This window comes from Mastigoproctus giganteus, chromosome 1, assembly GCF_048544385.1.
Source record: "Mastigoproctus giganteus isolate SK-2022 chromosome 1, ASM4854438v1, whole genome shotgun sequence".
Lineage (NCBI taxonomy): Eukaryota > Metazoa > Arthropoda > Arachnida > Uropygi > Thelyphonidae > Mastigoproctus > Mastigoproctus giganteus.
This window is the reverse complement of record NC_143575.1, coordinates 235889696-235911423: the sequence shown is the minus strand read 5'-3', so window position 1 is coordinate 235911423 and position 21728 is coordinate 235889696. Positions and strand designations below refer to the sequence as shown.

Sequence of the window (21728 nt, the reverse complement as noted above, 5' to 3'; positions counted from 1 at the left end):
CTTTTCTCTTTCAAAAAATAATTGAATTTAATTCTTCTAAAAAAATTTGTTTAGCGGGTGGCCACCAAAATTTAATCAGATAGAATAAATTGAATGTTTAAATGCAAACTTTATATTGAAATGCAGTGTAACACTCTGAACTGTAACAAATAATTAGGCGTATAACTAGTAAAATAAAATATCTTTAATCACAAATAGATACTTGTAGCTTTCGAGGCTGAAGGTGCCTCTTTGTCAACAGAAATGGAAATTTTAGAGATAAAATTATTCTAATGAACACAGCTGTGCGAGCACTGAGGCATGCGAGGACACAAATCAATCATTAAACTGGTGTTCATTGTTGCTGCATGGATGTGCATAGTTTTTTCTCCAGTGCTCGTCTAGACTTAAAATGGTTGCCTCTAAGATGGGGTGTAGTCTCATGCCTATGCAGTGGTGTATGGCTCTCGAATTACACAATATATTGAGTGACTCTAACCAGAGGGGGTGGTGAAAGTGTCGGGAGTGGTCAGTTACTTTCTAGTCACGCTTGGGATTGAGGTCGTGGTGGGTGGACCAGAAGGAGCATGCTATCCTCACTCTGAACTGTTTTTCAGTATGTATTTTGTAGAAAGAACATATCTATTTATTTTTTTAAAAGACTTGTTTAATAATTATTGAAACTCAACATAAAACATCTCATGTATTTTCAGAGGATATCACAGTTCCTCAAGCTGTGTGTGTTTCAGGGTAATCCAACTTGGTCAAACAAGGCAATTTCTTAATTTTGGAAATACCTTTTCTTCTATAAAAGGTTAAAAGGGGTGCAGAGAGGAAACAGAGATTGCCTAAGATAATTATTTTTAGATATAAATAATGATTCAGTAAGATCAAAGAACTTACTGAATCATTATTTATATCTAAATGATTTGTTGAGAAAAGTTTTAATTTAACAAAAGTAGTTTGCCAGATATAAATTATGACAGGCTGGCATCCTCTAGAACTGTTTCAACAGCATTACTATCTTATCAAGAAAAGGGTAGGCATACACTCAACAATACAAACTTGTTACCCATAATGATGGTCTTAAAGAAATGAGCTAAAAAAAGGTTTTAAACTAAATACATCAGGGTGGTTAAAGTTAAATTCTTTACACAGGTTTTTTATTCATTGCCTACAAAGATAATATAATAATCAGCAAGATATTACTATCAAGGGTGATTTGCATGCTATAAATTTTAGACAATTTTCAGAAATTATGATTAGTTATGTTTCTCTTTATAATTTAAATATAATTTAGATCTGATACTATCAAGAAGTACAATTTTATTTAATATATACATAAATGAAGTAAATACAAAAAAAGTAATTCAGTGAGCCATCCAGATCTACCTTAAGTATAATAATAATAAAACCCATGAGGAGAAAATCAGGAAGTACACAAACCTAAGACTGGAGATCAAAGAGATGTGGCATATGCAACAGGTAATAACCATCCCGATCATCATGTCAACTACCGGTATAGTGCCAAAGACCATACATAACAGCCTAGCAACGATAGATCTCCCAGAGAACTCCTACAAGGAGCTCCAGAAAGTCGCAATCCTGGACACCTGTAGGATAATCAGAGAGTTCCTCGACCAACAGTAACACCAGACATAACCACCACCCTGTGTACTTGGTAGCAATCGCCCTTCATGGGGTGAACCCCCCCCCAATCAGGGAGAAATAACAATATAAGAGCAATAATAATAATACCCACCTGATTGACATAGTGGTGCCCAACATCAGAAACCTCCAGAAAACCTACAAGGAGATCACAGAAGTACACAGACCTAAGACAGAAAAAGAAATGTGACATATGGAACAAGTAATGACCATCCCTATCACCGTATCAACCATTGCCATGGCACCAAAGAGTCTTCAATAGACCTCCCAGAGAATACTTACATGGAACTCCAGAAAGCAGCTATCCTGATACCTGTAGGATAGCAAGAGAGTTCCTCAACCAACAGTAATAATAATAGTAATTGGACACAGCCAACCACCCCACGCACTTGGTACTAGTGCCCGTCACGGGACAGAAAAAATCCCATAAAGGAGAAAAAAATTTTTAAATAATAATAATAATACAATACAATATTTATTAGTCTCTAACAATTAAATTACATTAAAAACTCATTAAGGATTTCAGAATCCTTATCAGCAAGTTATTGTTACACATTTACTGAAACAAAAAGTCATAAAAAATTATAAATAAATTATAAAAAATATAAAATTTTGAAACCCACTTCCTACAAAAAAAAAAAAAAAGGGGGGGGGGGAATTTTTAAATTTAACTCCAACAAACCAAGATAGAGAACAAGTAACTATTATAATTCTTACACTAACTCATTAAATATTAAAAACCTTCATAAATACAATTTCATCTGAGAGTATGTCAATGATTGCCTAATCTTAAAATACAACTTTGACAAACTGTTATTAATAATGTAATAATGATGTCTTGTTCTATATTTATTTAATGGTTTAAGATGTTGGAATATATAAACCCTTGTGTGACGTAAACTGTAGCACTCTTTATTGCATTAAAGTTTTTAAAATCAAATTAAATAATAATAAATAACAAACAAATAAATAATAACCACCCTGTGCACTTGGTACCAGTACCCATCACAGGGTGGGAAATCTCCCATCAGGGAGAAATAATAATAATAATGCAGTACTGCCATCAATGTCAAGAATATTACAACCAGACAGATCCCCATCAGGTGAGGAATATTTCAGAGAGATGTCCAGAGTCCAATGTGGTTCTGTCTAGCACTCATCCCGCTATTCACCATGCTCAACAACAGCAAGTATGGACATACTTGCTGTTGTTGAGAAAGGAAAGAAAAACCAGTATACCCTCCCCCACTTAATGTCATCCATGATGAACATGGATGACATTAAGCTCTACACAGCGACTGAGAAGCAACTCCAGAAACTACTCCAGGTCACTGAAGAAGTCAGCAATGATATCAGGATGGAATTTGGTCTAGACAAATGCAAGACCCACAGATTGCATCAGGGGAAATTAGTCAGCTGAAATGACCAGCTACAGACTGGTAAAGAAATGAAAGCCATGATGGGGAAGAGACCTACAAATACCAGGAGATGATGCAAGCTCAGTAGTTAGAACCCAAGGCCTGCCTGACCAAAAATTGCCATCAGAGACTCAGAAGCCTGCTCAAAGCAAAGCTGAACAGAGGGAACACAGTTAAAGCCATAAACACCTATGCAGTCCCAGTGCTAACATTCTCCTTCAGGATCATTAGATTGGACTAACCTAGAGGATATTATACCAAGCTGGAGGATATCACAAGAAAGACAAGGACAATGATGACCAAGAGCTGCCAACATCACCTGAAGTCAGCCGTGGAGAGACTGGCAGCTTGGAAAGAAGGAGGAAGGGGCCTGTAGACCTCACTGAGCAACAAAAGACAGTGATAGGTAATCTGAAGGATTACTTCCAGAAAAACACAACAGCACTCTAGCAGGCCATAAGGAAGACAGACAAGCAGTATACCCAACCCACTCAACCTAAGTGAGGAGTCCCCTCCTGCCCAGATGGAGCAAAGGGAGCTAGAAAGATGGGCAAAGCAGATACTCCATGGTAAACACGACCTCCACATAGACAAAATGACTTCCAATTCATGGCTCTCATGTAGGACACTTCCCTGGGATTGTTATTTGGTTTTTAGGAGCATTAGCAACTAAGACCATATTGCTCCGGGGATATGTGGTGGTCATTTCCTGACCTTTCCGCAGCATCCTCCGTATTTATTATTATTATTAACTGTATGGTACAAGGAAGCCTGCAGCTTATGCTGCACCAGCAAAAAAAAAAAAATTCTGAATTACCCCGAGAGAGAGAGAGAGAGTAGAAGGGAATCACCAAGAAAGAGAACAATGATGATATCCAGCGCAGAACCCTGGGTGTGCCAAGCCCAACTCACCAGATGTGGGCCCATGGGGTTATTTGGTGGTCACGGGCTCGAACCCCAGTCTAATCAAGAAGCGTGTGCTATGCACTGCTGCTCCTGCCCACCTGGCTAAGGAGGCACCTCTTTCCTGGGACTGAAGGGTTTATGTTTGCCATCCAAGACTGGGTAATCAACACCAGAAAATATGGAAAATACATCACAAAGGAGCCCAGAATGTCAGATGACATATGTTGACAATGCCAATTGGCCTCAAAAACAATCCAACACATCACCACAGGATGCAAGGTGATCACCCAGACAGAGTACACTCATAGCCAGGATAATACATCACAAGCTAGCAAGGAAATACCAGCTGATCAAAGAAAGTGTACCATATTAAAAGTACAAACCCCAGGCTATACTAGCGACCCCAACCCACAAGTTTTATTGAGACTGTGCCATAATAATGGACAAGACAATCCCACACACAACAGACCGGACATAACCCTTGTCAACAAAAAGGAAAAGGCTACCTACCTATCTGATTGAAATAGCAGTACCTGACAACCTCCAAAAAACCCACAAGGAAAAGATCAGAAAGTACATGGACCTAAGATAGGAGATTGAAGAGATATAGTATATGTAACAAGTAATGACCATCCCAATATTCATGTCAAACACCGGTATGGTGCCAAAGACCCTTAATAACAGCCTAGCAGCAATAGAGGACACATACAAGGAACTCCAGAAAATTACATTCCTGAATACCCATAGGATAGTCAGAGTTCCCCAACCAACAGTAACACCAGACATAACCACCCTATGCATTTGGTACAGTACCAGTCAAGGGGTAGAACCCCTATCAGGGAGAAATAAAATAACAACAATAATAACAGTATTAGTAGTAATAAACCTTAAGTGAAGTACATTGGATAAACCAAGTCAGACCCCAGAACATGACTTTAAAATAATAAAAAAAATTAAATAAAACCTTGAAATTAATATTTTTTTGATTAATAACAGATTTTACAGAAAGCACAATCCATAGTTTTACTGAACACATTTCTTAAATAGTAGTAGTAGTGGCATGTGATGCAAGAAAGCAAGCGTATGAGCTTATGCAGCGTCAGCCAAAAAAAAAAAAAAAAATTACAAAACAATCCCCTCTAAATATTTGTCCAGTTCCTCCTTAAATTAATTTAACCTATCAACTTCCATGACAGATGGAAGTTTGTTCCAGCAATTAACCACCTGCTGGCTAAAGGCAAATTTCCGCACATCTATTCTACATCTGTCCTTCCTCAATTTCAATTTATGCCCCCTTAGGTTTGTAATCTGAACATGTGGAAGAATCCCATCAGAATTCAGTGCGCTCAACCCATTCAAGGCCTTATACACCTCAATCAGATCACCGCACAGGTGCCTGCCTAGTCTCCAGCCACTGCAATTTGCAGACCTTAAGCCTCTCCTGGTAAGAGGATAACTTCATTCCCCTCACCAATCTTGTTGCCCTTCTCTGTACACGCTCAAGCAAATCTACATCCTTCCTAAAATGAGGCCTTCGGACCTGCATGCAGTACTCAAGGCGTGGCCTGACCATTGCCTTATACAGAGGGACAATCACCTCCTTTTCCCTGCTAAAAAAATTCCTGTATATCATTGACAACAACCCATGACCTGTCTGGCAGCCTGTCTGCATTGCTCAAAAAACTTCATATCTGATGAACATCTGATGATGGGCTGAGAAGTGGCAACTGAAGTTGCCACTTCTCAGCCCATCTGCCCAAATTTTCTAGATCCTGTTGCAGTAACACACTGCCATTACTGTCATTAACAACCCTACCAACCTTTGTATCATCTGCAAACTTTGATACTAAGCCTAACAATTAGTCGGACTCCACTAATAACCTCCTTAAGTTGAGTGGGAGAAGACACCACCTTCTGTCTTCTCCCACTCAACCATCCTTTTATTCATTGTAGCAACTTACCCTTAATACCATTCTGCTCCAATTTGTACAGTAGTCTTCCATGCACAACAGTGTCAAAAGCTTTCCTGAAATCCAAGTATATGATATCAAAATTATTTTTTTCATCCAGTTCTTTTGTAACCACATCATAATAACCAATCAAATTTGTCAGACAAGACTTTCCCTCAACAAACCCATGCTGTGTCTGAATTATTGCTGCAGTCTTGTCTAGATGATCCTGCAATGCATCTTTAAACAGTGACTCCATTATTTTACCAAGAACAGAAGTTAAACTAACTGGTCTGTAATTACTCGTGTCACCCTTCGATCCCCCTTTGTGAATTGGGGACATGTTTGCACATCTCCAGTCCGTAGGGACCTCCCCTGAGTCTAAGGATGCTCTCATAATTATGGCCAAGGGTTTGCTTAGTTGCTTTGCCCACCTCCTTTAATATAACTGGATAGATCCCATCCACCCCAGGTGCCTTTCTTATGTTTAACTTCAACAATTTCTCCTCCACTTTGTTCTCAGTTATTACAAAATCATTAAGCACCCTGTTACAATTTGATAACCTTGTGGCATTTTCAAACCTTAATAACTCCTCATGTGTGAATGTAGATGCAAAATACTCATTCGGTTTGTTTGCTATCTGAGCAGGATCATCAACAAATGAATCAGTCTCTATTCATTGTTTGACACTGGATGCTTGTTTTTGATTTCATCAAAATCAACTTTACTGATTAGCCTCATTTGAGGTTTGTGAATAACTTTCAAATTTCAGCAGTCTATTGGAGCTTAGAGGGGAACAGGCATTCCATGTGTTATCAGACACTCCGTCTCAAACACTGATGGATCCAATATCTTTCTATTTCAGAAGATTTAGGAGAAGTCTGTATTTATAAATGATATTGATGATGGTATATTAGGCTTAATGTCCAAGTTTGCAGATGATACGAAGGTTGGCAGGGTTGTTAGTGACACTAATGACAGTACACTGCTGCAGGATCTAGAAAAGTTGAGCAGATGGGCCGAGAGGTGGCAAATGAAGTTTAACATTGACAAATGTAAAGTACTACATATGGCAAGCAGTAATCCCAGAGTAACATATCAACCCTGTGGTACGGATTTGGATTTGGATTTGGTAGTTGTTGGCGCATCGGCTTCTGTGGCCATATTGCACCTCCCAAGGTTTTTGCAGTACTTTGATCCAAGCCCAAGGCGGGAATCGAACCCGCGACCTTTGGGTTGCCGGGCAGGTACTTTACCCACTTGGCTAGCCCGGTCGGCTCCCTGTGGTACCACACTGACAGTGGTAGAGAAACAGCACCTCCGTAGCCAGGTGGGAAGTAGCAGTAGTGCATAGCATACACTTCTTGATTAGACTGGGGTTCGAGCCTGTCACCACCAAATGTGGAGGATGCGGAAAGGTCAAGGGAATGATCACCGCATATTCCCAGAGCAATATGGCCTTAGTTGCTAATGCTCCTAAAAACAAAAAAAAAAGCAAATGAAATGAAAGTGGTAGAGAATGAAAAGGACCTGGGGGTAATTGTGCAGGCAAATATGAAGTTTTCTGAGCAGTGCAGACGGCCTGCAAGAGTAGCTCATGGTGTCTTGTCAATGATATACAGGAATTTTTCTAGCAGGGATAAGGAGGTGATTATTCCCTTGTATAAGGCAATGGTCAGGCCACACTTTGAGTACTGTATACAGATCTGGAGGCCTCATTTCAAGAAGGACGTAGAACTGCTGGAATGAGTACAGAGAAGAGCAACAAGATTAGTGAATGGAACAAAGGGTTGCTCTTACGAATAAAGGCTTAAGTTTTGCAAATTATGGTGTCTGGATACTAGGCACCTGCGAGGTGATCTGATTGAGGTGTATAAAGCCTTGAATGGTTTGACCATGCTGAATGCTAATGGGATTCTTCCTCTTGCTCAGAATAATCGCCTGAGAGGGCATAAATTCAAATTGAGGAAAGACGGTTGTAGGATAGATGTGCGGAAGTTTGCCTTTAGCCAGCAGGTGGTTGATTGCTGGAACAAACTTCCATCTGTCGTTGTAGAAGTTGTTAGCTTAAATAGATTCAAGGCAGAACTTGACAAATATTTGGAGCGAGTGGATGGACGAAATAAGGTTTTTTTTTTTTTTTTTTAAGTTTATCAAGTGGAAATCTGCTGTATACAATAGAAACAGTGAAAGGAGCGAAGGTGGAGTTGGCTTTCTGGTCCATAAAGACATAAAAAACAACATTTTGGAATTCAAAAGTACATCACCAAGGGTGTCAAGACTCAGGATTTCTCGGAGGTACAAGCTAAAGGTTATAATGATTTATACCCCAACATCAAGCTATAATGATGAAGAAGTTGAAGAAATGTACACCGAAATTAAGTCTTCTAGATTAACAGAAAACTCACTACACCATTATTATGGGGGACTTCAATGCTAAGGTGTTTTTTTTTTTTTTTTTTTTGTAGTTGTTGGCACATAGGCTTCTGTGGCCATAATGCACCTCCCAAGGTTTTTGCTGTACTTTGATCCAAGCCCGAGGTGGGAATCGAACCCGCGACCTTTGGGTTGCCAGGCAGGCACTTTACCCACCCGGCTAAAAATGCTAAGGTTGGAAGGAGACAAACAGCAGAGAAAGGGGAACTACAGAAAATTTATGAACGAAGTGAAAGACTTATGGAATTTGCAAAATCTCGAGGAATGTCAGTAATGAACACTTTTTTCAAGAAAAGTCTGAACAGAAAGTGGACATGGAAGAGACCAAATGGATTAACAACTAATGAAATCGACTTCATCCTCACTATCAGAAGATATATCATGAATGATGTTACCATCCTGAACAAGGTAAACATTGGAAGTGATCACAGAATGGCAAAATTCACAGGATACAGGTGTAAGAAAAGAAAGAAAAAAACTGACTCAAGTAAATAATACGGAGGTCTGAGATAAAAGAAGAGGAGAAAAAACAGTATGTACTGGAACTTAAGAACAAGTTTGAGCTTCTGCAGACTGCTCAGAACCAAGATATTGACGAGGAATATTACAACTTTCTGAAAGTGATAAAGACCAAGACACCTATATGTAAAAAGAAATCCAAAGAAGAAAAAATAAGTCAAGAAACACTTGTCTTGATGAACTGAAGACAATAAATGAAGAGAAAGATAAACACTAACAAGAAGAAAATTGAGTATACTGAGTTATGCAAAGCCATTAGAAAGAAACTCAGAGAGGACATAAGAAGATTCAACATAATTAAAGTAGAACAAGCATTAAGGGAAAACAAAGGACTTAAATCAGCAGCCATGAGCAGTAATACAGAAAAACAAATGATAATGAAACTGAAGAATAGCGATGGTGTACTTATAAATAGCAGAGAAAGCATAATTCCAATAGCAGAAGACTACTACAGAGAATTATACAAGGAGCAAGGGAATGATACCAGCAGTGGGGAAAAAGGATCGCAAATTAGTAACACATAACAACATACCCAATATTCTTCCTGATGAGGTAGAACATACATTGAAGAAAATGAAGAATCAGAAAGCCCCTGGGGAAGATGAAGTTACTGTACAGTTGTTAAAATTGGGAAGAAGAGACATGACACAAAAACAAGCAAGACTCTTCACAAAATGCATTAGAAAAAAGTCAGTGGTGGGATTCAAATAATTTAACAACCGGTTCGCTGCCCTAATGACCGTTCTAAGTATAAAAAAACTATATAACAAAAGGTAGTTTATTATTTCATGCAGTTAATACTTAAATAAGAATAAAAGAGGCCCACAAAACTAGATTATGTTATAAGAAAGAGTTTTAAAATATTAAATTATACCTGACAAAAAACAATAAAACTGTTATTTAAGATATTTCCATATTGCTTCTTGATTGGCGTCCTCACTTGCAATTTTCTTCGCTTTTATCCGAGCATCATTGGCTGAGTGGTTTATCCATAACCATCTTTTCACTTTAGGAGTAGGATCCCATTCCTTTAGAGGTAGGCCGATTAGACTAATAGTCATTGTGTTTGATATATTAGAAACAGTTAGGCAACTTCTCTTCTCTGAAAATATTATGTTCATCTTTGAAAAACCCCTTTCCGCTTCTGCTGAACTTACAGCAATTGTTCTGACAATATTTTTCTACACTTTCAGGAATTGCATAATTCTGGGAATTTTTTAAAACGTTTTCCACGAAATCTCGATAATCATTAATATCAATTTGGTAATTAAAAATTTCATTAAATACGAGCAATTGTTCTTCAGCTGCTTTCCATGGAACTAGTACTTCTTCAATATTCCAGTATTCTGGCTCCAAAAATTTGAGAAATTTTAATTTATTCCTATCTTGAAATTGCCTACAACTTGCTTTTAAATGTTCACAATCCATTAGTCTTTTTTTTCAAATTCGTTAAGATGTTTTCTAAAAGTCTTTCCCGAGGAAGCCCGACAAATTGATGATTTTCTACAAATTTTATATTTCTGAAGTAATTAATTCATCTTTTTCGTATGGACCCTTTTCCTTTCCAAGCATTTGAAACGCTTTAATAGATCTTATCACGAGTTTTTCAGCCTTTATTATGTCTATATTTCTTGCTTGCAGTGCATTTGAAAGAAGAGAAATTTTGTTTAAAATATCAATCATCAATGCCAAATCAGTTATAAAATATATATTTTCAAAACGGGCAGCCACACCTAAGTACTTTTTATTTGAATAAAAATAGTGATGTAGTGCTGGATAAGCGCGCCACACAGCTAGGGTTGACCTTAAACTGCAGGCAGCCCATCTTGGTCCCAAAACTCTACCAATCTTTATAATTTCAATTCCAAGCTGTTCGGATATTTTGGAAAGTTCAATTTGGTTCTTATTGGATTGATGAAAAATAGTATACATCTTATCAATAAATATTTTAAAATGATTTACTTGCTTTATTTCCTTTATCGAATCATCTAAAACAAGATGGAGGCGATGATTTAAACAGTGCCATATTATTATGTTTTTTTTCTAGGTAGTTCTTAGTAAGCCCAACATTATTTAAACTTTCCATAACTGAAGAACATATTGTCTCTGCATCTTGTTTTTCCAATTAAACTAGTTCAACGAAAATTGTTGGTGATGTAACTGAATCCTCAACTTTTAAGAAAAGTATAATAACTGGTTTGCAGGATATCGTTGAAGCTTCATCAATAATCAAACATATTTTCAGATTATTTTCAATAATTTTATTAAATATTTCTTTTTTAATTTCCTTTGCAATGAAATCAACTACTTTCACAGCAGTTTTACGAGAATGTAATCCTATTCCCATATCTAATCCATTTTTAATTTGCACTTCTATCTTATCTTCTATGTCTGAAAACGGTTTACATCTTTTTGCCAGGCTGTAAACTGTATTAAATACTCTACAAGTAGCACTTAAATACTTTTCATTCATCGTATCTATTACTTTTGTTATTGAATCCTGCTCACACTGTTTTAAGTTCTCTTTACAAATGTTATGAGCTTTTGATGAAAAATGTTCTTTCATTTTTTTCCTTAGAGAAGCTTGTTGTACCTCTATTTTTCCCTGATGCCTCAATCTGAAAACATTTCCATTCTTTTGACACATGAACACTTTTCTCTTTTATAAAGTCATATTTTGCACAATACTCGCAACCTAACTTTTTGTTAAAAATTACCAGTCCGTCATATTTTTCTTTAAAATTGTTATATTGTTGCACTGTCCAGCATTCAGGAAGATTATTTTCAATTTTGGAATTGTTATCGTTTTTTATTTCAATAATTGACGTGCTGCTTTCTTCAAGTTGGAGTGGTTGTGCTTGTGACTGTTTTGTACCATCCAAGACCAATTCTGATACAACAAATTCTGATTTTGGTTTCTTATTGAAAAAATCTGTCAAACTCTGTTGCCTTTTCATTCTTTTAAGGGCTACTGCAAAAAATTTTAAAAAATGTTTTATTTTAATATATTATAGAGCAGGAGCGGATATGTGCCTATATATTTAAATATTTTTACAGGTTCTGTCCACGTGTGGTCATATCATAAACAAAGCACTGTGCTTAACCATTGATAAACATCAGTCAGAACATACATTTTCTTCATTTTATCGATACTGAACGAAAATTTCTTGCTGAATTAATAAATGGCATAGGCTATGCAGATTAAATACGATAGAATAATGTGTACGACAAACCTGTTTGTCACGGGAAAGTTGTGATAAAAACGTCTTAATTACTACGTGTACACTGGGATAAGGATTCCAACATGGAAGAAAATTCTTCCACGGCTTCCGAAATGGGCGATAAGATAACCCTTGAAATCTATATTTCTATTGGTTCGTTGTGTCCTAGCTTCCTATTGTTTTTACTGATCGGGGAACACCAACGCACTCATAATATCTCGTGTGAATTTAGGGCCTAAAACAAAGCTGAAACAAATGACAGTGTGTCACCCCCCCCCCCCGGTTTTTTGGCACTTTTTCTCTTTACGTTATATGTTTGTTTACTTAAGTAACAAACGCGAGGGAATAAAAATGTAGTATTTCATCAAAGGTATAATGAGTTTTATGAAATTAATAAATAAATACTACAAGCATAGTTCAGTCTAATTTTTTTCATTTATGGACGGAATGAATATTACTACCGGCACTTGGAATATGCTATTGCGTAGATGAACGTTAAAAAAGAGTAAGGAATGTAATTTTGTGATTTCCACATTGGGTGGCTGCCCAGGCGCCCACCTTAGAAAGAACCCTCATCACAAGTGCCATTTTAACAACCGGTTTGCCGAACTCAACAAAAAATTAGGTATCGGTTCTGCCGAACCGGTGCGAACTGGCTGAATCCCACCACTGGAAAAGGTGTGACGCCTAAGGAGTGGAATAATGCAATCATAGTTTTGCTGCATAAGAAAGGAGATAAATTGGAAATTATAAACCAATTAATATTAGAAAGAATATTTGATGAGAATATCAACTGAAAGAGCAAGCTGGCTTTAGGACAGGATCCTCAACTATGGATCAACTTCACATAATATCACAGCTAATGGAGAAAGCAAATGAATAAAAAACACCATTATGCCTGGCATTTGTGGATTATGAAAAGGCATTTGACTACATACATGATAAGGCAATGTTTCAGGCACTGGAAAGACAAGGCATAGATACCCCATATATTATGATTTTGAAGAAAACATATGAGAATGCTACCTCCTTTATTAGACTAGACAAAGACAGTAGCAAATTTAAAATTGAGAAAGGAGTTTGACAAGGAGACACAATATCTCTGAAGTTGTTTACTGCTGCCCTTGAGGAAGCTTTTAGAAGATTAGACTGGTCGCAGAAAGAATTCAATGTGAATGGAGAGTACCTAAACCATTTACGATTTGCAGATGACATTGTAGTCATAAGCCACGATCCCAAAGAATTAAGAGGAAAATCTTAATCAGTTATGCAGAGTTGGTAAGGATTTTGGACTAAAGATGTATAGGGCTAAAACAAAAGTAATGATGAACAAGTAAATAAAGGAGCAGTAATTGAAAAGGTGGAGTCATATACTTATTTGGGACAAGTTATTATTATTATCATCATTAGCCATATGGTGCAAGGAAGCCTGAGGCTTATGCTGCAACAGCCAAAAAAAAAAAAAAAAAAATTCTGAATTACCCTGAGAGAGAGAGAGAGAGAGAGAACAAGAGTCAGAATTAGAAGGGATTCATCAAGAAAGAGAAGAATGATGATGATATCCAGCTCAGGACCCTGGGAGTGCCAAGCCCATACTCATCAGATGTGAGCCCCTGGGGTTGTTATTAGCTGTAATAATGCTAAATGGAGGGAAGTCAAGAGAAAAATAAATTTTGGATGGATAGCATTCAGGAAATATAGTCACATACCAAGGAGCAATATCCCAATTTGTCTGAAATGTAAAATAATGAACCAATGTATACTACCACAAATTACCCACCATGACTTATGGAAGTGAAACTTGGACACTCACCAAAAGAATGGAAGAGAAGCTGAGAACTACACAGCGAAGAATGGAATGAATTATATTGGGAATCAGACTGTTAGATAAGAAGGGAAATGCATGGATTAGGCAGAAAACTCAAGTAAAGGGCATTTTTATCAAAGCTAAAGAACTAAAATGGTCTTGGGCAGGACACAGCTCGAAGGCATGATGACAGGTGGACTAAGAAAATAACAGAATGGTACCTAAGAGGAGCTAGGAGAAAATCTGGAAGACAACGAAGGAAATGGACAGATGAAATTCATGAGTTTGTGGATAGTAAATGGATGGCCATTGCATAAAACAGAAGGAACTGGAAAGATGAACTGAACAGATGGGCTGGGAATTCTAACACCAAAGTCGTCTAATTCACCTGTCAACTGTTTCATCATGAAATTGATTCTAGTTACTACAAATTAAATTCCTCAAGAAGCTACAGACAGGGTAGTGGAAATCTAGCCTATTTCCAGGTCCATTTACCACTTCAGTGGTTGCATTGATTTCATAATGCCAGTCACATGGAGGAGTATTGTCCTCCAATTTAAAAATTCATTTCTGTGCTAATTACAGGTTCATAGAAAGATCTATACTGATTAGAACTAAACGAACACAAATTAAATTGTGAGAACTTAAAATATCAACCATTAGCAGGTAACACTTCATGTCCTCCCTATATAAAATGATCAACATTTTCTTTAATTATTTAGAATGGAAAGTGATAGCACTTACAGTTATTGCTTCCATCCACTGACGGATATGAAGAAATGACTGTTCACTGGTACAGTCATATACCACAATAACTCCATCAGCCTTTCTGAAGTAAGACTGTGTAATACTACGAAATCTATTAAAAGAAATTCACCTATAATGGCAAATTTTATTTTATATTCTCTCTCTCTCTCACTATCAATCAATCAACTTCTACTTAAAAGTTTTCTTCCAGGTTAGAATTAAAAATTTTGCAATAAGGTTCCCCAACAACAATTATTAAACAGGAAACTTTTCATAATAACATAATATGCATATAAACTTAATTTATTTTAAATCATAGTTGGTTATATAATTTCTATAGCTTGAAGACCTTTAGCATTAAATTTATATGGATTTAACCGTTATTAAACAAATAACCTCATCAGATATGTAACTTTACAATGTTAAGAAAGCGACTCATTAAAACTAAATATGAAATTAAATTCCATATAAATATATTGCAGAGAATACAGATATACCATGTTTAAGGTCCTTCAACATATTATTATACAGACATAAGCATTGTCAGGACATTACCCAGTCCCTTGTACATAAGCACAAATCGAATAATATACAGATATATTTAACTCTTTTGGGAGCATGAACATATACATGCATTTTTTCTTGAAAGGAACCAAAGGAGTTTGGATGTATATATATGAAGGTTCTATTAACGCAGTATCAACAAATTAAATCTATGTACGTACAATTTTTTTTTTTTTTTTTGCTGGAGACCAAAATAATCCAGCTCTAAAGTCAAAACAGGAAATATTTAATATTTAAAAGCATTTAACTACTGTATATAGTTTTTAAATTTTTGCAAACTTCCAAAGTTTTCAAAAAGATTCACTCTAGGTAGTATAGATACTGTCTGGTAATGCACTCATAAAATGATTAAGGTGCCTCCGTAGCCAGGTGGGAAGGAGCAGCTAGTGCATAGCACACGCTTCTTGATTAGACCGGGGTTGTTTGTTTTGTTTGTTTGTGGATTTTTTTGGCGCATGGGCGTCTATGGCCATAATGCGCCAATTAGACCGGGGTTCAAGCCCGTCACCACCAAATACGGAGGATGCGGAAAGGTCGAGGAATGACCACTGCATATCCCAGAGCAATATGGCCTTAGTTGCTAATGCTCCTAAAGACCAAACAAACAAACAAACAAACAAAATGATTACACAGAAGATATGCATGAATATTTGCTGATGCCTTTAAGGCACTGTTAAATGTTTTGGAAAATTGCTAATTTATCGGGGGGGGGGAAGAGTGGAGAGTACACAGACTACTTTAATGGCAGCCATAAGCAGAGGTGAAACTGATTCATCCAGTGCTTCTATCCAGATATGCAGTACTCTGGAAAGCAAGCTGAAGGAAAGAGGCATGGTTATCATTGTATTTATTTATTATTGCCAGAACATAATAAATAAATCAGATGAAGTACTGGTTAAGTGATAAAATGTGGACATTACAGTAACATCAGAAATGTGTCGTCCTGATATTGAGGATGCAGAATTTGAATATGGTGAGTATGTACAAAAAAAAATAGATGGAAAAAGTAGCAAGAGGGAGAATTATGGTCTTAGTTAAAATTTGGTTCTATGATGGATTCTAAAACCATACACTCAATTGACACAGGTTGCCTGTGTAATGTTAAAACCAACCTGCTGTGACATTGGGAAAACAAAAACACTGGTAGGCATATGCTGGAGACCAAATGACTATGAAAGGTATAACATACAACTATACCAGTGGTTTTCAACCTTTTTTTAATAATGGCCCCCCTAAGTAATTTATTTTATTTTGTGGCACTCCTACTCAATTTTCTGCTGTTAGATCTGATTCTCTCTCTGTATGTGTATATATATATCTAATATTAAAAAAAATATGTTATATGATAGTTATTACAATAATATAACTATAAACAAAATTACAATTCATAATACAAATTATATATATACAGGTAGCCCTCGTTTTGCGCTGGTCCGATTTGCACCGATTTGCAATAGCACCAATCACTAACCACAATGCCATTTTTATTTATTTATTTTTGCAATTTTTTTATAAATTGAAAGTTTAAAATCGTCAGACAAAATTTATCGGCATCATACTGTGCTATGTATCGTGCACTTCTCACGTGATTTAGGACAATCTGAGCCAATCAGTAATTAGTGCATTTGTATCAGAGACGAGAAAGATTCCCGCCCTCAAAGTAACCACTCGTGGATGCGGGTAGTAAAGGTCAATGCGGTGAAGCATTCAGTTGGTTGTTGTTTACGCTATTTACAAGTGTTGGAAATTTATTATGCTAAATTTTTTTATTAATTGTCCTATTAATAAATCATGTTATAAAGTTTTTGATTTAATAGAATAAAGACACGCCATGTCTGGTAAAAGTAGTTAATTGAATCCTAGTGCAATATTCAGAGGATAGAATCTGATGAAAGCCGCCCTAATGTGTGTAAGGCTATGAATATGTCTCCATCGATTATTACTACACAACTATGAAGAATGCTAATAAAATAAAACAATCGATGCAAAGTGGTAGGTAAAATTTTTGGTGCCCGGAACCTAACCCTGTGATTTTCAATTGACTCCATTATATAAAGGGTTCCATTTGCGCCTGTCCCCCAAAGGAACCTAACCCCGATGTAAATCGAGGGTTACCTGTATGTATATATATATAAGTTGTGTAATATATTGAATTAAGTATGCATAAATGGATGTGAAAGTTAAACAAAGTGCCAGTAACTAGAAGAGCGAGGATAGTAGAAAAAGAAGTAAAGTACATTTGTGAAAGGTGAAAGAATGTTAATATCCTAGAGGTTATGATGAATTAAGAAAATTATGGGCTGAATTGCCAAGTCAATATAAAGTGGGGGAACTGTAAAGTAAAATTAGTACATCAAAATACTAACAAAATGAAAATGGTATAGTTGTCATCAGATATGGGGGGGGTAACATTTTTAGTAAATGGTCTAATATAGGTAATGCAAAAATGCTTGATCTGATGTCAGCTGAAATAAATATTGATACATGATCAGGTATTTCATCAGGGGACTACACTGACCATGTATCAGGAACTGCATACTTGTCCATAGTAGTAGAAGAAAAGTGAAAGGCCAAAAAGGAACGAAAATTAAATTCCCACTTTCCAATACAGTATGGATAAGGTAGTCCCATTTTTTTATATATATAATTTTATTCTTTATATAAAGGTATTAAATAAACATCAATTATAGATCATTACAAAATTAAAAAGATACCGTACACCTTTTTATAATGAAATAAAATATATAAATTAAAAAAAAAAAAAAAGTTTAAGTAACTTAAACCCAAATTACAAGGCACCCCTGGAATGTTGGTGCAGCACCCTGGTTGAAAACCACTGAACTATACAAACAAATATAGTGGATCAGGTAAATTATAATGTGTTATCAAGGATTTTAATTTTCTAGATATTGACTGGAAGTTGTGAGTTGGTCACTCAGTCAGCAGCAGAACATATCTGGATTTGCTCAATGACTACTTTCTGTACCAGCAGAAGCAACAAGAGAAAGCAATACTCTTGTTCCGATTATTAGCAACAGCCCTTCACGTGTTAGAAATCTTAAATTGGTAGTGACCATAATATACTGATGTGCAATTTATTAAAAGATGTAACTACTGTGAAGGGAAAAGAAAAGGGATTTTGTTTCTGCAAAGATTATTACAATGGATTTAGAAAGTTTTTAATTTCTTTTTCAGTGGGATCAAAATTATGTTAACAAATGCATATGGGAAGTACTGGTAGAAGCTACTAAATTTTTTAGAGCAACTAGAATATATTGTTCATAATTTAGACAGAAAAGAATGTCAGATGAACTAATGAGGCCAGTTAGAGGGGAGAAAATGCATGCGATTATACGAGGTGGGTCAATAAAGTTACAGACTAGTGCAGCAAAAAAAGACACAAAGTGATGGAGCTCAAAAACAGTTTTATTTTTATTCAAATAAGTGCATCCCATCGCTACCTGATGGAATGCACTTATTACTCTGTTCTAAAAGTTTCTGAAAAGAGTCAGTGAAGGCATCCCAAGAGATGTTCAGTTTGGTGGTTATGTTTTTCTTTATGTCCTCAACATCCTGAAATCTCTTTCCTTTGAGGGCAGTTCCCATCTCGAGAAAGAGGAAGAAGTCTGGTGGTTCTAGATCAGGAGAGCAGGGTAGATTGGTGATCTGTACAATGCCATGTTTCATCAGAAATGTCTACACAAATGCAGAATGGGCAAGAGCATTGTCGTGCAACAAAAACTAGCTGCCTTTCTCTCAAATGCGCTTCAATGGTCTTTGACCCACCTGTACATACAATACAGCACTGACTCACCCTTTCCTGGACTGTACTTGTTAACAGGAGAGATTGCTTCTACAGGGATGGGATACACTTAAATAGAAAGGGTGCAAGAATTTTTGCTGATGCTGTCGAGGCAGTGTTAGGTGGGTCGGAAAACTGCTAGTTGGGGGGGATACAAGGACTAATAGATTAACAGTAGCCACTGGCAGAGGTGGAAGTGATTCTTGCACTGCTTCTATTCAAATGAGCAGAAGTCTGAAAAACAAGATGCAGGATATTTCAGAGACTGCTGGTAGTCATTGCGTTACAAGTAAACACATGGGTTGTGTTAGGGTAGCTAAGAATAGAAACAGGTGCATGTATACCTGCGTGTACACCAATGCTAGGAGTTTGGTAAATAAATTTGATGAATTTGAGGTATTGCTCAAAACATCAAAGGCAGATATTGTTGGGATATCAGAGACGTGGTGTCACACAGATATAAGTAATGCGGAACTGGAATTTGGGGAATACAATGTATATAGAAAGGATAGACAGGACAGGAGGGGAGGAGGGGTTATGCTATTAATTAAGAAACACATAAAGTCAAAGGAAGTGAAGCCAGTTGACATCGATGGACAGGGCAGTGTCGAGTCAGTTTGGTGTGACATAAGCATAGGGAAATCAAAATTGAGAGTAGGAGTGTGCTATAGGCCTAATGACTCTGATGAGTATAATAATATATTGTACAGGGAAATAGAGTGGGCCAGTAAATCAGAGAGTCTTATAATGGGGGATTTTAATTTCCCAGATATTGACTGGAATTTGTGGGTTGGTCACTCGCACACTAGCAAGGCTTTTGTGGATTTATTGGATGATTGTTTTCTACATCAGCATGTTCGTGAGGCAACAAGAGGGAGCAATACTCTTGATCTGATTATCAGTAGTGATTCTTCATGCATTAAGAACCTGCAGATAAATGAACCACTAGGTGGCAGTGATCACAGTGTGTTGAAGTGGGATTTACTCAAGGAGGTAACTACCATCAGAGGTAAAGGGAAGGGTTTTTGTTTTCGTAAAGGCGACTATGATGGTCTGAGACAGTATTTAAATTCTATACAGTGGGACCAACTGATGATGTTACCAACAGCAAACTCAAAATGGGAAGCATTCAAGGAACTAATCTTGGTGGCTACCAGGCTTTACATACCAACTAAGAAATATTGTTCAAGGTTTAGGCCTAAATGGTTGTCAGATGGACTAATGAGACATGTGGCAGAGAAGAAAAATGCATGGGATACATACAAATTAATGGGTGACATGGAAGCCTATGATAGATATAAGTTGGTCTGTAACCAAGTCACAAAGGAGATTAGGCAGGCAAAGGCAGACTACGAAAAATCCTTAGCAAAGGATGCAAAGAAAAACAGAAAGGAGTTCTTTACATACTTGAACTCGAGAAGGAAAGGGATGAATCAGATTGGTCCACTGGATATTGATGGTTCAACAGTTGAGGATTCTGCTCAGGTGGCTAACAATCTAAACGAGTATTTTGCGTCTACATTCATGCATGAGGAGCTATTCAGGAAGGAGAATGATGTAGGTAAAGTAAACATTGGCAGTGAGCTGGATGATTTTGTAATAACTGAGAGGAAAGTGGAGGAGAAATTGTTGAGGATAAACATAAAAAAGGCACCTGGGGTGGATGGGATCTATCCAGTTATATTAAAGGAGGCAGCAAAGGAAGTATGCAAACCCCTAGCCATAATTATGACAGCTTCTTTGGACTCAGGGGAGGTACCCATAGACTGGAGATGTGCAAATGTAACCCCAATTCACAAAGGAGGATCAAAGGCTGACACAAGTAATTATAGACCTGTTAGTTTAACTTCTGTTCCAGGTAAATTAATGGAGGCACTGGTTAAAGAAGCACTGCAGGATCATCTAGACAAGAATTCAGTTATAGCTCAGACGCAGCATGGTTTTGTTAAGGGCAGGTCTTGCCTGACCAATTTGATTGGATACTATGATGTAGTCACAAAAGAACTGGATGCAGGGAATAACTTTGATATTATATATTTGGATCTTAGAAAGGCTTTTGATACTGTTGCACATGGAAGACTGCTGCACAAATTGGAGCAGTGTGGCATTGGAGGCAAATTGCTGCTATGGATAAGGGGATGGTTGAGTGGCAGAAGACAGAGAGTGGTAATCAATGGACACTGCTCAACGTGGACTAATGTTATTAGTGGAGTTCCTCAGGGTTCAGTGTTGGGTCCATTGTTGTTTTCGGTGTTTATGAATGATATTGATGATGGGATATCAAGTTTAATGTCTAAGTTTGCAGATGATACAAAGGTTGGCAGGGTCGTTAAGGACACTACTGACGCTATGCTGCTGCAACAGGATCTGGAAAGGTTGAACAGATGGGCTGAGAGGTGGCAAATGAAGTTTAACATTGACAAATGTAAAGTACTACATATGGGTAACAGTAACCCCAGAGCAATGTATCAACTCTGCGGTACTACACTGACAGTGGTGGAGAATGAAAAGGACCTGGGGGTAATTGTGCAGGCAGATATGAAGTTCTCTGAGCAGTGCAGACGAGCTGCAAGAGTAGCTCATGGTATCTTGTCAATGATGTACAGGAATTTTTCTAGCAGGGATAAGGAGGTGATTATTCCCTTGTATAAGGCAATGGTTAGGCCACATCTTGAGTACTGTATACAGGTCTGGAGGCCTCATTTCAAGAA

General features: G+C 37.0%; 1 protein-coding gene across 1 annotated transcript in view; it reads right to left on the bottom strand.

The window, feature by feature from the left end:
* LOC150091659 (ras and EF-hand domain-containing protein-like) overlaps positions 1 to 21728 on the bottom strand; it is a 215918-nt gene that overhangs the window by 21810 nt on the left and 172380 nt on the right. Inside the window, exon 15 of the mRNA XM_090369154.1 lies at positions 14649 to 14763. Within this exon, the coding sequence (XP_090225280.1) occupies positions 14649 to 14763 (115 nt within the window). The remainder of the gene's footprint in view (positions 1 to 14648; positions 14764 to 21728) is intronic.